This window comes from Cherax quadricarinatus, chromosome 4 (assembly GCF_038502225.1).
Source record: "Cherax quadricarinatus isolate ZL_2023a chromosome 4, ASM3850222v1, whole genome shotgun sequence".
NCBI lineage: Eukaryota > Metazoa > Arthropoda > Malacostraca > Decapoda > Parastacidae > Cherax > Cherax quadricarinatus.
The window spans coordinates 27,495,784-27,510,900 of record NC_091295.1 but is presented as its reverse complement, the minus strand read 5'-3'; the positions used below and the strand labels follow the sequence as shown (position 1 = coordinate 27,510,900).

Here is a 15,117-nt window from a genome sequence, read left to right as displayed (position 1 = left end):
TAATGTTATCTCATCTTATCATGTCACTGTCAGGGGTCGACTGAGGCTTGTTTTTCATGCTTCAAGGGAACTTATTATTATGTATTATTATTGTTATTTTTTTTTTTCAACAAGTCGGCCGTCTCCCACCGAGGCAGGGTGACCCAAAAAAGAAAGAAAATCCCCAAAAAGAAAATACTTTCATCATCATTCAACACTTTCACCACACTCACACATTATCACTGTTTTTGCAGAGGTGCTCAGAATACAACAGCTTAGAAGCATATACGTATAAAGATACACAACATATCCCTCCAAACTGTCAATATCCCAAACCCCTCCTTTAAAGTGCAGGCACTGTACTTCCCATTTCCAGGACTCAAGTCCGACTATATGATTATTATTATTATTATTTTATTATTATATACTTCCACACATCCAAAATATTGCTGGGACCTATAAATACTTTGTCTATACAGTGGACCCCGCATAACGATCACCTCCGAATGCGACCAATTATGTAAGTGTATTTATGTAAGTGCGTTTGTACGTGTATGTTTGGGGGTCTGAAATGGACTAATCTACTTCACAATATTCCTTATGGGAACAAATTCGGTCAGTACTGGCACCTGAACATACTTCTGGAGTGAAAAAATATCGTTAACCGGGGGTCCACTGTATTCCAAGACAATAGTAAATGGCCAAGGCAGGTGTAAATGTCCACCTGTCAGTGTGTTTGTGACAATTTGAGTACAATTTCAGTACCTAATACTAGTGTCAGAACAAAGATTGGTTATGAAATGACAAGAACCACTATAAATTGTAATTATCAGAACATAAAAATTATATAAAATAATATAAAAAATGGAAGAAAAGGTATATCGGCAACATTTCTGCAAGCAGCAGGACTTGATGTTGCTGTCACGTGAGCATCCAGTGTCAACTTCTTGGCCTCATATCTCTGTAAGTACTGACCCTGATTTTTTTTCTTATCCTATAACACTTAGAAGAATGTGCTCTTTATTTTCATTAAAAATAAAAAGATTTTTTTATTTTTCAAATTATTCGGGGCACTGGGGTAGTGAACGTATATGTATGTTTGGACCGTTTACGGGTTAAATCACCAAAAACCACGTCACTGATGACAGAGGGAATCCAAAAAGAGAAGAATGAAAAGATAATTTTCTCACCTGCAAAAGCTTGCCAGAACGAGGGTCAATAATTCGCAGACGTTTATCTCTGCTAGTAGTGGCCAGTCGTGACCCATCACGGTTTAAGGAGAGACTATAAATTACATCTGAGTGAAGGTCAATCGTTTGCATAAGAGCAGCTCGTCTAGTGTCCCAAACAAGAATCTGTAATGAACCACAAACAAATGTACTGCATTTAAAGAAAAAACAAATTTAATATCTTAAAGTCAGAAATTTAAAATCTGCTGAAAAAATTAATAACTTATATTAGCTACCTACCTGGTAATCATAGCCACCTGAAAACAATACATTTTCCGCTGTTGGATGCCATTCCACTATAGACACACGTCTCTGGTGGCCCTGTAGATCAGCCAATGGTTCAGTAAGGTTAACCTTCAGTCCCCCATCAGGAATATGCCATAACTTTATGGTGCAGTCATCAGCACCCGAAGCTATAAGGTTATCATTGAAGGGGCACCACTTGAGATCTAAAACTGGTCCAGCATGGCCAGTCACTTTCGGAGTATTCACGTCAATACGACCCGTCTGTCAGGAATAAAGTATTGCATAATTTAACGAACCCCTGGCAAGAAATATTGCAATTCAGCATCATGAAAACTTTCCAACAATGCAAGAAATCTTTAAAAAACAATGGTAATAATGCACAAAGATAAACTTATTAATAAAATCTTCCATTATATGTAATTACATTGTAAATGGATTACACAGTAGTTCATCACAGCAATCATTAAGCTAATTCATAAAAGAAATCCTCAAACATTTGACAGTAAACAAATCTTGCAGCATAGAAAGCGACTTTCCAATTCTAATTTTATTTAGAATAATTCTCAATATGTACAGTATATTTTCTGAGGATTGGTTAAAATAGCAAACCTAACCTTGTCCAAGGGGAGCACAATGAAGGCCCCACCACCAGCAACCTCCACTGCAATGGCAACAAATTTTGGGTTGGCAGCACAAGCTGCTGTATCATGGGCCTTCTGTGTGATGAGGACATTCTCGTAGCAGCTCTCCTTCCTGGTGCCTTTTCCATAAACATGGCGAAATTTGGAAGACCGTATTCCTCTGAATGTGTTCTGTTTAGGTAGCAGTATAAGGAAAAAGTATTAACCCAAGTGTAAGAATAGCTTTCTTCAGGCATTTGAGTACAGTGTATATTATTGCTCTAATTTATTACTAATGGAATTATATTGCATTATTTCCAGTAAAATAGTGTTAAATACATCTTGGTAAGTCTTCCACATGAATAATCAGCCCTACTAAAGATTAACACTCACACTTAAAACCATACTTAAGTTAAATATAACATTCATTTCTCAACTAGCACTCTTTATTTTTTTAACCTTACAGGCTATCTCCCACCAAGGTAGAGTGGAAAAAAAAAAAAAGTTAATATTCACCATCATTCATTCATTAGCTGCACAGACATCACAATTCACATAATCCTATGAAATGCAACATTCTCACCCCTCTTCCAGGGTTCAGGCATCAAACCATACCACAGGTGGGGATAGAACCCACGATCAGAGAGTCTCAAAACTCCAGACCGTCGTGTTAGCCACTAGACCAACTAGCCACAATATGATTCATCCAACTAGGTATATTTCTACACCATAGGAAGGTTAGCATAGGCACCACTGTGACCACAAATGCAAGTTTTTACAGACGAATCTCCAGCTAGCGTGGCCGTGACAAACTCTAGCTCAAGTCCCCTCAAAGCCGTTAACATGACTCATGAAATCTCTGATCGCGGGTTCTATCCCCGCCCATGGTATGGTTTGTTTGTAATCGTGTCATTTCGATTTCCTGAGTCATGTTCAGGCATCATTCTTCCTACCTCTATGACTCACGTCCTGCTAGCTGGTTTCCATGAATCCCTCCATAAACATTACTTGCTCAAACTTAGACAGCACTTCAAGGCCTAAAAACCACTAGTCTCTAATCCAATCTAACACATCTGTTAGATTGGATTAAAAACCTCTTTCACACACTTCCTTCAACCTTTTCTGGGATGACCACCCCTCTTTCCTTGCACCCTGAATTTATACACCCTTTTGGTCATCTTAGTGTGCTCCATTCTCCTAAATATTCAAACCATTACAACAACTCCACCCTCCAAATTACACATTTCATAATACCACATGTCATAATTTCTTTGCTCTAAATTCTCTGCACAATATTCACACCACACACTGCATTCCAACATGACATCATCACTGCCTCCAGCCTCCACTGCACTGCAGTGTTTGAAACCTATGTCTCACATCCATATAAAAGTGTTAATACTGCTATACTCTGGTACAATCCCTTTCTGTCTCCATAGCTAAACATCTTTCCACAGATTCCTCATCAAACCACCTACCTAGTTTAAGATTCACCTTTTCATGCACACATACTCTCTCCTCCCCATCTGGTATCCAATTTTTCATCACCTAAATATTGTTACTCTCATTACTTTACCCTTTCCTAATTTAATTCCCTTCCTTTACACATTCACCTAAACTTATCCACCAAATTTTGCAACTTCTCTTCAGAATTTTACAAGAGAATTGTTGTCATTAGCAAATTCCCACGCTTCTTCCAAACACCTTCACATTTACTTCTTTCACTACCCCATCTATATATATTAAATAACCATGGTGATATCACACAACCCTACCCAAGGCCTACTTTTACTGGAAAATGGTCACTTTTTCCCTACATATCCTAACTTGAGCCTCATTCTCATGAAAGCTCCCTACTGCCATTAATAACATACTACCTATTCCTTAAATGTGCTATTAATATCTACCACATTGATCCCCTGTTTGAACTTAATCTATCAACAGCCAGCTTGTTCTTTTTATTACATGCCTATCATGCCCATCTCACATGCTATTTACACAATATTTCCTTTTAAACATCCTTGTCTGCAATGGGTGCCATTTCTTAAGTCTTCTCATAATATATCACTCGCCATTAAATTCTTAAAACTTAGTTTACAATTAATGAGACACAGTATTCCAATGACAGTCACTACATTTAGGGACTCTGGGGGATCATACTGCTTGTTGTTGAGGGAAGATGTCCTGCCAGTGTGAAAGTACAGTGGTACCTCGAGTTTCAAACAGCTCCCAACTCAATTATGTAAGTGTATTTTTGTAAGTGCTTTTGTAAGTGTATTTTTGGGGGTCTGAAACAGACTAATCTAATTTACATTATTCCTTATGGGAATAATGTAAATTAGATTAGTCGGTATTGGCACTCAAACAGCCTTCTGGAACGAATTAAGTTCATAACTCAAGGTACCAGTGTACACTCATCTCAAGTATAATGTGTTGTTAGAAGCATGTGGTGGCACAATAATTTCCATCAGGGTTGTCAGATAAATCTTGTAAAAACCCTCCTACTGGTGAGCCAATTTCCCCCATTTTACAATGAAAATTAATTACTAAACATTTACATTTACATGGGGACATGGAGAAGAATCCTTCTTCCATAAGCCATGCATATCATAGGCAGCTAAAATGCTGGGAGAAGGGGTTAGTAACCCCTTCTCGTAAGTTAGCAATCTCGGAGATATACACGCATCGGTGATTTCGCCGACTTTGAGCCCTATTATCAGCCAATTCCATTGTTCCAGTCGACCAAACTCATAGCCATTTCTTTAGAACTCCATTTTTTCTACCAACTGAGTACAAAAAACCTCCCATTTACTGATTTCAACTACCCAATAAAGTGGTCAGAAATTGGCAATTTGGCCAGTTTCATGCAAATTAAAAAAGATGCCAATTTCAAAATAGGGTCCAGAATAAACAATGCAGACATTCTTGGCACTAAAATAACACATCCTCTGTTCATTAGTCACGTCTCCAGGCCCCTCTTATATTACCCTTGCTTTCTATTTTGATTTTTTATTCACACAAAAAATAGAAGATTTACTGTTATGCAGACTACTGCATTATTGTAAAAATGGTATAAATAATATCAGTGCACTAGTGAAAGAATATTAGACTCCCCAGTTGACGTGTATTGGAAGTGTGGTGTGATTTGCTTACTCTTGAACATTGGTAAAATCAAACATTTCTGCTACTTTGAGCTCAATTTTAAGTTCGTTTTCATCGTGAAACTAATCAAAATCATCCCTATTTCTGTAATATGTTTTCCATTCTATCAAATGAGACCAACAAAATGAGAATACAACCATAAATACTATATGAAAATACACCTCAAAGGCGGCGTTTTAATCCAAAAACACGGTCGGAGTTTTTTTCTCATGAGTGCTGCAGGATTTTTGTTATACAGTGCACACTGACCACACAGACCCATTCTCTCACATATGGACCTACCCGCTTTCTCCTGCTTGATTTGAAGCCGTTAGAATTTTTGAGTATATATACGTCCGAAACACTGGCTTGTAAGACGTATATATATGACCAAAACAGTCAAAGGGTTAATAGAAGGAAGGACAACTTCAATCCTTCAAAACACCAGTCCAACATACCTATGTATATTCTGCACTGTTTCCTCCATGCAAGCTGTTAGTTTAACCTGACCTAATTTCTAACTTTCTACTCTTTTTCTCTTACTCAGCTTCATAATACTCCAGATTAGGTATTTCTACACTGTCTTTTCAAACATATCTTACTTAACTCTTTCACTGCTGCGACCCCAAAGTTAAAAAGTGCTATTAGTTTAGCAATTTTTCAAGAAAAAATTATCTTCTAAAATGGGTGAGAATCTTTTTCTGAAGGTTAAGACATCAAAAATGGGAAATTGGATGGAAAACTTATGGAATAACTCGGGCACAATGTTAGCACTCTGGGTGCAATTTACACAGCAAATTTTGTCTTTGTGTCTGCTTTGAGGCATATTTCAAGTCAATTCCATTGCTCAAATCAACCAAATTCTTGGCTCTTTTGCTAATATGCCTTACTCTCTATCAAATGAGCACAAAGAAACTGCTCATTCAACTTTCAAAACTACCCTATAAAGTGCACAGAAGTTGAAAATTTAGCCAATTTTACACAAAATTCAACAAATTCCAATCATAAAAATAAACACTGTAGGCATTCCAGGAACTAAAGCAACCCTTCCTCTGCTCATTCATCATGTCTTGAAGTCTCTCCTATATGTTTGCCCTCCATTTTTAATCCATCATCACACAAAAAATTAAAGCTTTTTCCTGTCATGACTAATATAACCAAGAATGCTTAGTCATGGTTTAGGTCATTCCAATAACTGAAGCATACCTAAAACCCTCGAAACAGACTGAGAAGGTTGGGGGCTCCTACCCTTCCTCAGGAAAAAAAAAAATCATTAGTCGTATTAATTTTTTTAGTCAACTCGTATTTTCCATTTCACACATGGTGTAGAGCTGTAGTCCCCAACCTTTTAGTAGGAAAGCGGCCAGTTTCATAAGCCAAATTTAAAGGAGGGCCACAGTTTGGAAATAAATGGTATAAAATACCGACACAATGGCAATATAAACACAAATGCAGTATAATGTGATCCTTTATTGACTACGTTTCGCCCACACAGTGGGCTTTTTCAAGTCACAAACAGAACTACCTGGGGTGGAAGGAACGCGAGTATTTATAGTCCGGCTGAGGTCAGGTGAAGAATGCTGCATCTGATGATGTACCGAGTTGGGTTGTAGAGTCTAAAAACTTGGGTAGCTTGGAAAGGAGACTGGACAAGTTTGTGAGCAGACCTTCTACAGTGTTCTTATGTGGGATAGCGATGAAGAAGTTTCTTGGCAAGTGGTTCAGCTATGTTATAGAAGCCACTATTCTGGTTGAAGTTGTCGGATATAGAAATAAGTGATGATTCCAGGATTCTTCGATATTGAGTGTTGTCTTCTGTGGCGATAAGTCTTGAGTTTCTGTAGTTTATCAAGTGGTTGTGTGAATTACGGTGTTGTACGCAGGCATTCCTTGTGTCGTCAGACCTGCTTGCACTCAAAGGTTTAGCAGAAGACACGACCATCAGGGTCACCACCGCTGATAAAGGAGGTGGTGTTGTTATCATGAACACTGATGATTACAGGAACAAAATGCTCAATCTACTTAATGACCCAGATACCTACAAACCTCTCACAACTAACCAAGTGGACAACCTTACTAAAACTTTTCTTCAAAGGACTCGCCGCATTCTGAGGAGCTCAGAACAAGGGAAGAAACTTCTGCACACCATGCCCAGCAACCCCAGACCTGCCAGAATGTACGGCCTGCCAAAGACTCACAAGCCTGGTATCCCACTGAGGCCCATATCCTCGGGAATAGGCAGTGCTCCCCACAAGCTCTCAGGAATTCTCGCCAAACACCTCTCGAAACTCTTGGGCACTATCAGTCCAGCACATCTCAAACACTCAGGTGATCTTCTCAATCGCATTCGCAACATCAACATCAGGAACAAGAAACTTTCCAGCCTTGACGTGACTTCCCTATTCACTAAAGTACCTACTTAACAAGCCATCGATCTCTTGCGCAAGAAAATTGACGATTCACTTGATCTTCCCATTCCAGCCAGCGACTTCATCGACCTGGTTGAACTATGTGTTGGCTTTACGTGTTTCTCTTTTGAAAATCACCTCTTTCAGCAGACTTTTGGACTACCCATGGGTTCGCCACTCAGTGCAGTCCTAGCGAACCTATACATGGAACATCTAGAAGCCGAACGTTTCTCCACCATTATTCCTTCGTCTGTCACCTGGCTCCGTTATGTTGACGACATTCTCCTCATAACTCCTAAACGCTTCAACGTTCAAGCTCTCCAAGACAAGCTCAACCAGGTCGAGCCTTCAATCCAGTTCACACTTGAAGAAGAGGTCGACAACACTCTTCCTTTCCTTGATGTTCTACTCTGCAAAGCTGACCACGAACTTCGTTTTAAAGTCTATCGAAAACCCACCAACCAAAACGATCTTCTCCACTTCTACTCTCACCACGACACCAAAACCAAACGTGGTGTAATTATAGGCTTCTTCCTGCGTGCACTCAGAATCTGCAGCAACGAGTTCCTTGAGGAAGAATGCACTATAATTGAACAGGTATTTTCCAAACTCCACTATCCTCGTCACTTCATCAGAGACTGCAGACGGCGAGCACTAAACATCTTCAACACACCCAGAGAAGACACTGCCGAGAAGAGATACATAGTCCTTCCCACCAACTCCATTGCCAAACATGTTTCCAACATCTTTGCCAAAACATCATTCCAAGTATCTACCTCCACAACCACGACCATCAAGGACATCACCAGTAGTAGGCAGGACAAGCCTCCATCCTCTGCAGGGGTATACATAATCCCTTGTAATGACTGCAACAAGTTATACGTGGGCGAAACATCAAGGGACCTCCAAACACGTATTTCAGAACACCAATACGCAAGCAGGTCTGACGACACAAGGAATGCCTGCGTACAACACCGTAATTCACACAACCACTTGATAAACTACAGAAACTCAAGACTTATCGCCACAGAAGACAACACTCAATACCGAAGAATCCTGGAATCATCACTTATTTCTATATCCGACAACTTCAACCAGAATAGTGGCTTCTATAACATAGCTGAACCACTTGCCAAGAAACTTCTTCATCGCTATCCCACATAAGAACACTGTAGAAGGTCTGCTCACAAACTTGTCCAGTCTCCTTTCCAAGCTACCCAAGTTTTTAGACTCTACAACCCAACTCGGTACATCATCAGATGCAGCATTCTTCACCTGACCTCAGCCGGACTATAAATACTCGCGTTCCTTCCACCCCAGGTAGTTTCTGTTTGTGACTTGAAAAAGCCCACTGTGTGGGCGAAACGTAGTCAATAAAGGATCACATTATACTGCATTTGTGTTTATATTGCCAGGGCCACAGTTTGTAATCTTTATGAATAATAACCACAATATTTTGTAACTGTTGAGATTGTGCAGTGTGGAACCTACACAAAAGTGAACTCATAATTCCATGCAAAGGCCACACCCATTTCCTAGAAGGGCCACAGGTTGGGGACCCCTGGTGTAGAGCATTACTACAAGTAATGTGCACACTAAGTACAGTGTACTACATTACTAAAGAAGTGTGTGCCTTAAGGTCATGAAGCCAGAGTTATAAATAATGCAAGGAAAAACTTAACAAATAATGAATACAGGTATTTTATTCAGGTACTGTATACATACAAGATATACAGAATAACTAAAAAAAAAAATGGTGTGGTAGGCTCTTTGATGGAATTTAAAAGATTTTAATGTTTTTCTTATCACTATATTATATGCAGTAAAAAAATGATCAATTATTTAAATTTATGTATGTAGTAGGTTGGTAGACAGCAACCACCCAGGGAGGTACTACCGTCCTGCCAAGTGAGTGTAAAATGAAAGCCTGTAATTGTTTTACATGATGGTAGGATTGCTGATGTCTTTTGTCTGTCTCATAAACATGCAAGATTACAGGTATGCCTTGCTACTTCTATTTACACTTAAGTCACACTACACATACATGTACACATTTATTTATACACACTCATCTGAGTTTTCTTTGATTTTATCTTAATAGTTCTTGGTCTTATTACTTTTCCTTTTATATCCATGGGGAAGTGGAATAAGAATCTTTCCTCCGTAAGCCATGCGTGTTGTAAAAGTCAACTAAAATGCCGGGAACAATGGGCTAGTAACCCCTTTTCCTGTAAAGATTACTAAAAAGAATAAGAAGAAAATTGTCAAAGTGGGAAGTCTGAATGTGCGTGGATGTTGTGCAAATGATAAGAAAGAGATGATTGTGGATGTTATGAATGAGAAGAAGCTGGATGTCCTGGCTTTAAGTGAAACAAAGCTGAAGGGGGTGGGAGAGTTTCAATGGAGAGGAATAAATGGGATTAGGTCAGGGGTTTCAAATAGAGTTAGAGCTAAAGAAGGAGTAGCAATAATTTGAAGGATAAGCTATGGCAGGAAAAGAGGGACTATAAATGTATTATTTCAAGGATTATGTGGAGTAAAATAAAGATTGGATGTGAAAAGTAGGTTATAATAAGCGTGTATGCACCTGTAGAGGAGAGAGAGAGATTTTGGGAAATGTTGAGTGAATGCGTGGGGAGTTTTGAATCAAGTGTGAGAGTAATGGTGGTTGGGGATTTCAATGCTAAAGTGGGTAAAAATGTTATAGAGGGAGTAATAGGTAAATTTGGGGTGCCAGGGGTAAATGTAAATGGGGAGCCTTTAATTGAGCTATGTGTAGAAAGATATTTGGTAATAAGTAATACATATTTTATGAAAAAGAGGATAAATAAATATACAAGGTATGATGTAGCACGTAATGAAAGTAGTTTATTAGATTATATATTGGTGGATAAAAGGTTGATGGGTAGGCTCCAGGATGTACATGTTTATAGAGGGGCAACTGATATATCGGATCATTATTTAGTTGTAGCTACAGTTAGAGTAAGAGGTAGATGGGAAAAGAGGAAGGTGGCAACAAGAAGCAAGAGGGAGGTGAAAGTGTATAAACTAAGGGAGGAGGAAGTTCTGGTGAGATATAAGCGACTATTGGCATAAAGGTGGGCTAGTGCAAAGATGAGTAGTGGGGGGGTTGAAGAGGGTTGGAATAGTTTTAAAAATGCAGTATTAGAATGTGGGGCAGAAGTTTGTGGTTATAGGAGGGTGGGGGCAGGAGGAAAGAGGAGTGATTGGTGGAATGATGAAGTTAAGGGTGTGATAAAAGAGAAAAAGGTAGCTTATGAGAGGTTTTTACAAAGCAAAAGTGCTATAAGAAGAGCAGAGTATATGGAGAGCAAAAAAAAAGGTAGAGAGAGTGGTGAGAGAGTGCAAAAGGAGAGCAGATGATAGAGTGGGAGAGGAACTGTCAAGAAATTTTAATGAAAATAAGAAAAAATTTTGGAGTGAGTTAAACAAGTTAAGAAAGCCTAGGGAAAGTATGGATTTGTCAGTTAAAAACAGAGTAGGGGAGTTAGTAGACGGGGAGATGGAGGTATTAGGTAGATGGCGAGAATATTTTGAGGAACTTTTAAATGTTAAGGAAGAAAGAGAGGCAGTAATTTCATGCACTGGTCAGGGAGGTATACCATCTTTTAGGAGTGAAGAAGAGCAGAATGTAAGTGCGGGGAAGGTACGTGAGGCATTACGTAGAATGAAAGGGGGTAAAGCAGCTGGAACTGATGGGATCATGACAGAAATGTTAAAAGCAGGGGGGGATATAGTGTTGGAGTGGTTGGTACTTTTGTTTAATAAATGTATGAAAGAGGGGAAGGTACCTAGGGATTGGCGGAGAGCATGTATAGTCCCTTTATATAAAGGGAAAGGGGACAAAAGAGACTGTAAAAATTATAGAGGAATAAGTTTACTGAGTATACCAGGAAAAGTGTACGGTAGAGTTATAATTGAAAGAATTAGAGGTAAGACAGAATGTAGGAGTGCGGATGAGCAAGGAGGTTTCAGAGTGGGTAGGGTGTTTACATTGAAGCATATATGTGAACAGTATTTAGAAAAGGTAGGGAAGTTTTTATTGCATTTATGGATTTAGAAAAGGCATGTGATAAAGTGGATAGAGGAGCAATGTGGCAGATGTTGCAAGTATATGGAATAGGTGGTAAGTTATTAAATGCTGTAAAGAGTTTTTATGAGGATAGTGAGGCTCAGGTTAGGGTGTGTAGAAGAGAGGGAGACTACTCCCGGTAAAAGTAGGTCTTAGACAGGGATGTGTAATGTCACCATGGTTGTTTAATATATTTATAGATGGGGTTGTAAAGGAAGTAAATGCTAGGGTGTTCGGGAGAGGGGTGGGATTAAATTTTGGGGAATCAAATTCAAAATGGGAATTGACACAGTTACTTTTTGCTGATGATACTGTGCTTATGGGAGATTCTAAAGAAAAATTGCAAAGGTCAGTGGATGAGTTTGGGAATGTGTGTAAAGGTAGAAAGTTGAAAGTGAACATAGAAAAGAGTAAGGTGATGAGGGTATCAAATGATTTAGATAAAGAAAAATTGGATATCAAATTGGGGAGGAGGAGTATGGAAGTGAATGTTTTCAGATACTTGGGAGTTGACGTGTCGGCGGATGGATTTATGAAGGATGAGGTTAATCATAGAATTGATGAGGGAAAAAAGGTGAGTGGCGCGTTGAGGTATATGTGGAGTCAAAAAACGTTATCTATGGAGGCAAAGAAGGGAATGTATGAAAGTATAGTAGTACCAACACTCTTATATGGGTGTGAAGCTTGGGTTGTAAATGCAGCAGCGAGGAGATGGTTGGAGGCAGTGGAGATGTTCTGTTTAAGGGCAATGTGTGGTGTAAATATTATGCAGAAAATTCGGAGTGTGGAAATTAGGAAAAGGTGTGGAGTTAATAAAAGTATTAGTCAGAGGGCAGAAGAGGGGTTGTTGAGGTGGTTTGGTAATTTAGAGAGAATGGATCAAAGTAGAATGACATGGAAAGCATATAAATCTATAGGGGAAGGAAGGCGGGGTAGGGGTTATCCTCGAAAGGGTTGGAGAGAGGGGGTAAAGGAGGTTTTGTGGGCAAAGGGCTTGGACTTCCAGCAAGCGTGCGTGAGCGTGTTAGATAGGAGTGAATGGAGACGAATGGTACTTGGGACCTGACGATCTGTTGGAGTGTGAGCAGGGTAACATTTAGTAAAGGGATTCAGGGAAACCGGTTATTTTCATATAGTCGGACTTGAGTCCTGGAAATGGGAAGTACAATGCCTGCACCTTAAAGGAGGGGTTTGGGATATTGGCAGTTTGGAGGGATATGTTGTGTATCTTTATATGTGTATGCTTCTAAACTGTTGTATTCTGAGCACCTCTGCAAAAACAGTGATAATGTGTGAGTGTGGTGAAAGTGTTGAATGATGATGAAAGTTTTTCTTTTTGGGGATTTTCTTTCTTTTTTTGGGGGTCACCCTGCCTCGGTGGGAGACGGCCGACGTGTTGAAAAAAAAAATAAATTAAATTTAAATTCATTACTGATGAAATGAGTCGCAAAAGAATGAAATGAGTACTGTAATATATTGTAAATACAAGTCAATACATGATAATCAAAATTTACATGCAGTATTACAAATTATACAACTGGTACTTGACTTACATACCAGAATGCAAATCATTAAAACTGTTAGGGAAAATATAAACAAATTGCAAATGTATACTGTAGTTTAGAAAATATAAGTGCAAAATTACAAATGACATAGTATTTATACAGTACTGTAAGGTATTAATATATTACAAGTTATTAAGAGAACAAATGGTGAACTCCACTAAATAATTAAAATTAGGGTATCTTACAAAAGCTATGGTACAGGCATAACAATTATAATGGAAACAAAATTAACATAATGTACCAATAAGAGGGAAAGGAAAAACAAACAGGCCATGCAAAAAAAAAAAAAATAATAATAAGTCACTAACATACTGTGGTAAATGTTTTGTCATGTATCATATTTTCATTTGCTTTTATACACAGCTCATTATCGTGGCAACCTAAAAAAATTGATACTGCATAATTTAAGTGTAATTTTTAGTTACTCCTTTTAGTAGTAGTTAGTACATTTTAGCTGATTAAAATGTTTACCAAACAAATTTCAGTTAGTGCACAACTAAATGAGGTTATCCACTTATGGCTATGGTTATTTGTCCTTCCCCTATGGCTTAAATAAAAAGCCATTTAACGTACCGACTGTGCAGGCATTTTTTGGATATGCATTGGAACTGATCAAGAGTGGACCACTCAGAACTGCAAAAAGAAATAATAAAAATCAAAGTATACTTAAATGAACAATCTAACGAGTCTTTTACACAACATGCATGTGTCAGACAGCAAAAATGATCGGTAAGAAAGTAAAAGGTGTTGCTCTCATAATTACATTCTTTTGTCTACTGTACGTATATCAAGCTGACCATTCATATACACTGCCCGTCTTCACATCTGTATTAGCTTTCACAGTTCCAAATACTATAATTATTCAAAGTTAACAGCAATAATTATGTCCTTAGTTAACTGTATACTACAGTTAGTTAATTTTTTAATCAAGGAGAAGTGTTAAACCTCTAGTGGTCATACAACACCTGGGGAATGGGAGGAATTCAGGTTCACTCTAAGGAAGGAAAAGATAAGTCCAGTTCACTGGAACAAGAGCCCCTCACTATCATCATCATTTAAGGTATTCATCCAAGGTACTGTCAAGTTGTTTATACATTACTGTAGATGAAAAAAATCAATAAAGTTCCACTAGCAAACAATGCCTCATCTAGGTATGCCTAATTTTGTAAAACTGTAAAGTTCCCGTTTTACTACTTCATTCTTGGTTTCCTCCTTCAGACTTCCCAATACATTACTATACATTAGCACAATTTATTTTGCCTACATCTTTTTCCATTTTTTTACAATTTCAGAAAGCAAATCAATGTCAGACTACAGTTTTGGCATTTGTTTACTTTGCACAATATGTACTGTACTTAAAACTTTTCCTGGCATCATATTCTGGAGGTCTTATTCATTCTATGCTAGTCTATAGACTACAGATGTTATGAAGTGCACCTCTTGACATTTTCTGCATTTAAAGAAATGATTACTGTAGCCATTTTATTCCTCAAAGACCAGGGAATTTTGGCTCCCCCTCCCCCAGGATGCCACCCCAGCCTGGTAATAAGAACATACATATAGTGTAGTGTTGTATTATATTTCTGAGTTACTACTTTTATTAGACAGCTGGTAAAATTTTTTACTGATATGCTGGTACATATTTTGGACTGGGCTGTCCAAGCTGTGTTTGTTAATGGCAAAGCATAATTACTGCACCTATTTGTATAGTACAAGATATAAACATAATACAAGATATGATATAGCATGTAATGAAAGTAGTGGTACCTTGGTATACGTCCTTAATTCGTTCCAAGACCTTGGACTTATACCAAACAGGACGTATACCAAACGAAT

At 38.4% G+C, this 15,117-nt stretch overlaps 1 protein-coding gene across 7 annotated transcripts in view; it reads right to left on the bottom strand.

Annotated features, from left to right (window-relative positions):
• The window catches only part of LOC128684148 (coronin-1A), a 214,757-nt gene that overhangs the window by 193,260 nt on the left and 6,380 nt on the right, over positions 1-15,117 (bottom strand). For 5 of the 7 annotated variants that reach the window (XM_070095425.1, XM_070095429.1, XM_053770260.2 and 2 more), the window contains exons 2-4: positions 2,069-2,266; positions 1,449-1,715; positions 1,170-1,334 (exon numbers count right to left, since the gene is read on the bottom strand). In XM_070095425.1, coding sequence (XP_069951526.1) covers positions 1,170-1,334; positions 1,449-1,715; positions 2,069-2,266 — 630 coding nt within the window. Of the gene's footprint in view, positions 1-1,169; positions 1,335-1,448; positions 1,716-2,068; positions 2,267-13,854; positions 13,915-15,117 lie in introns of all 7 variants that reach the window. The other 2 variants (XM_070095434.1, XM_070095435.1) reach the window with 1 other exon arrangement.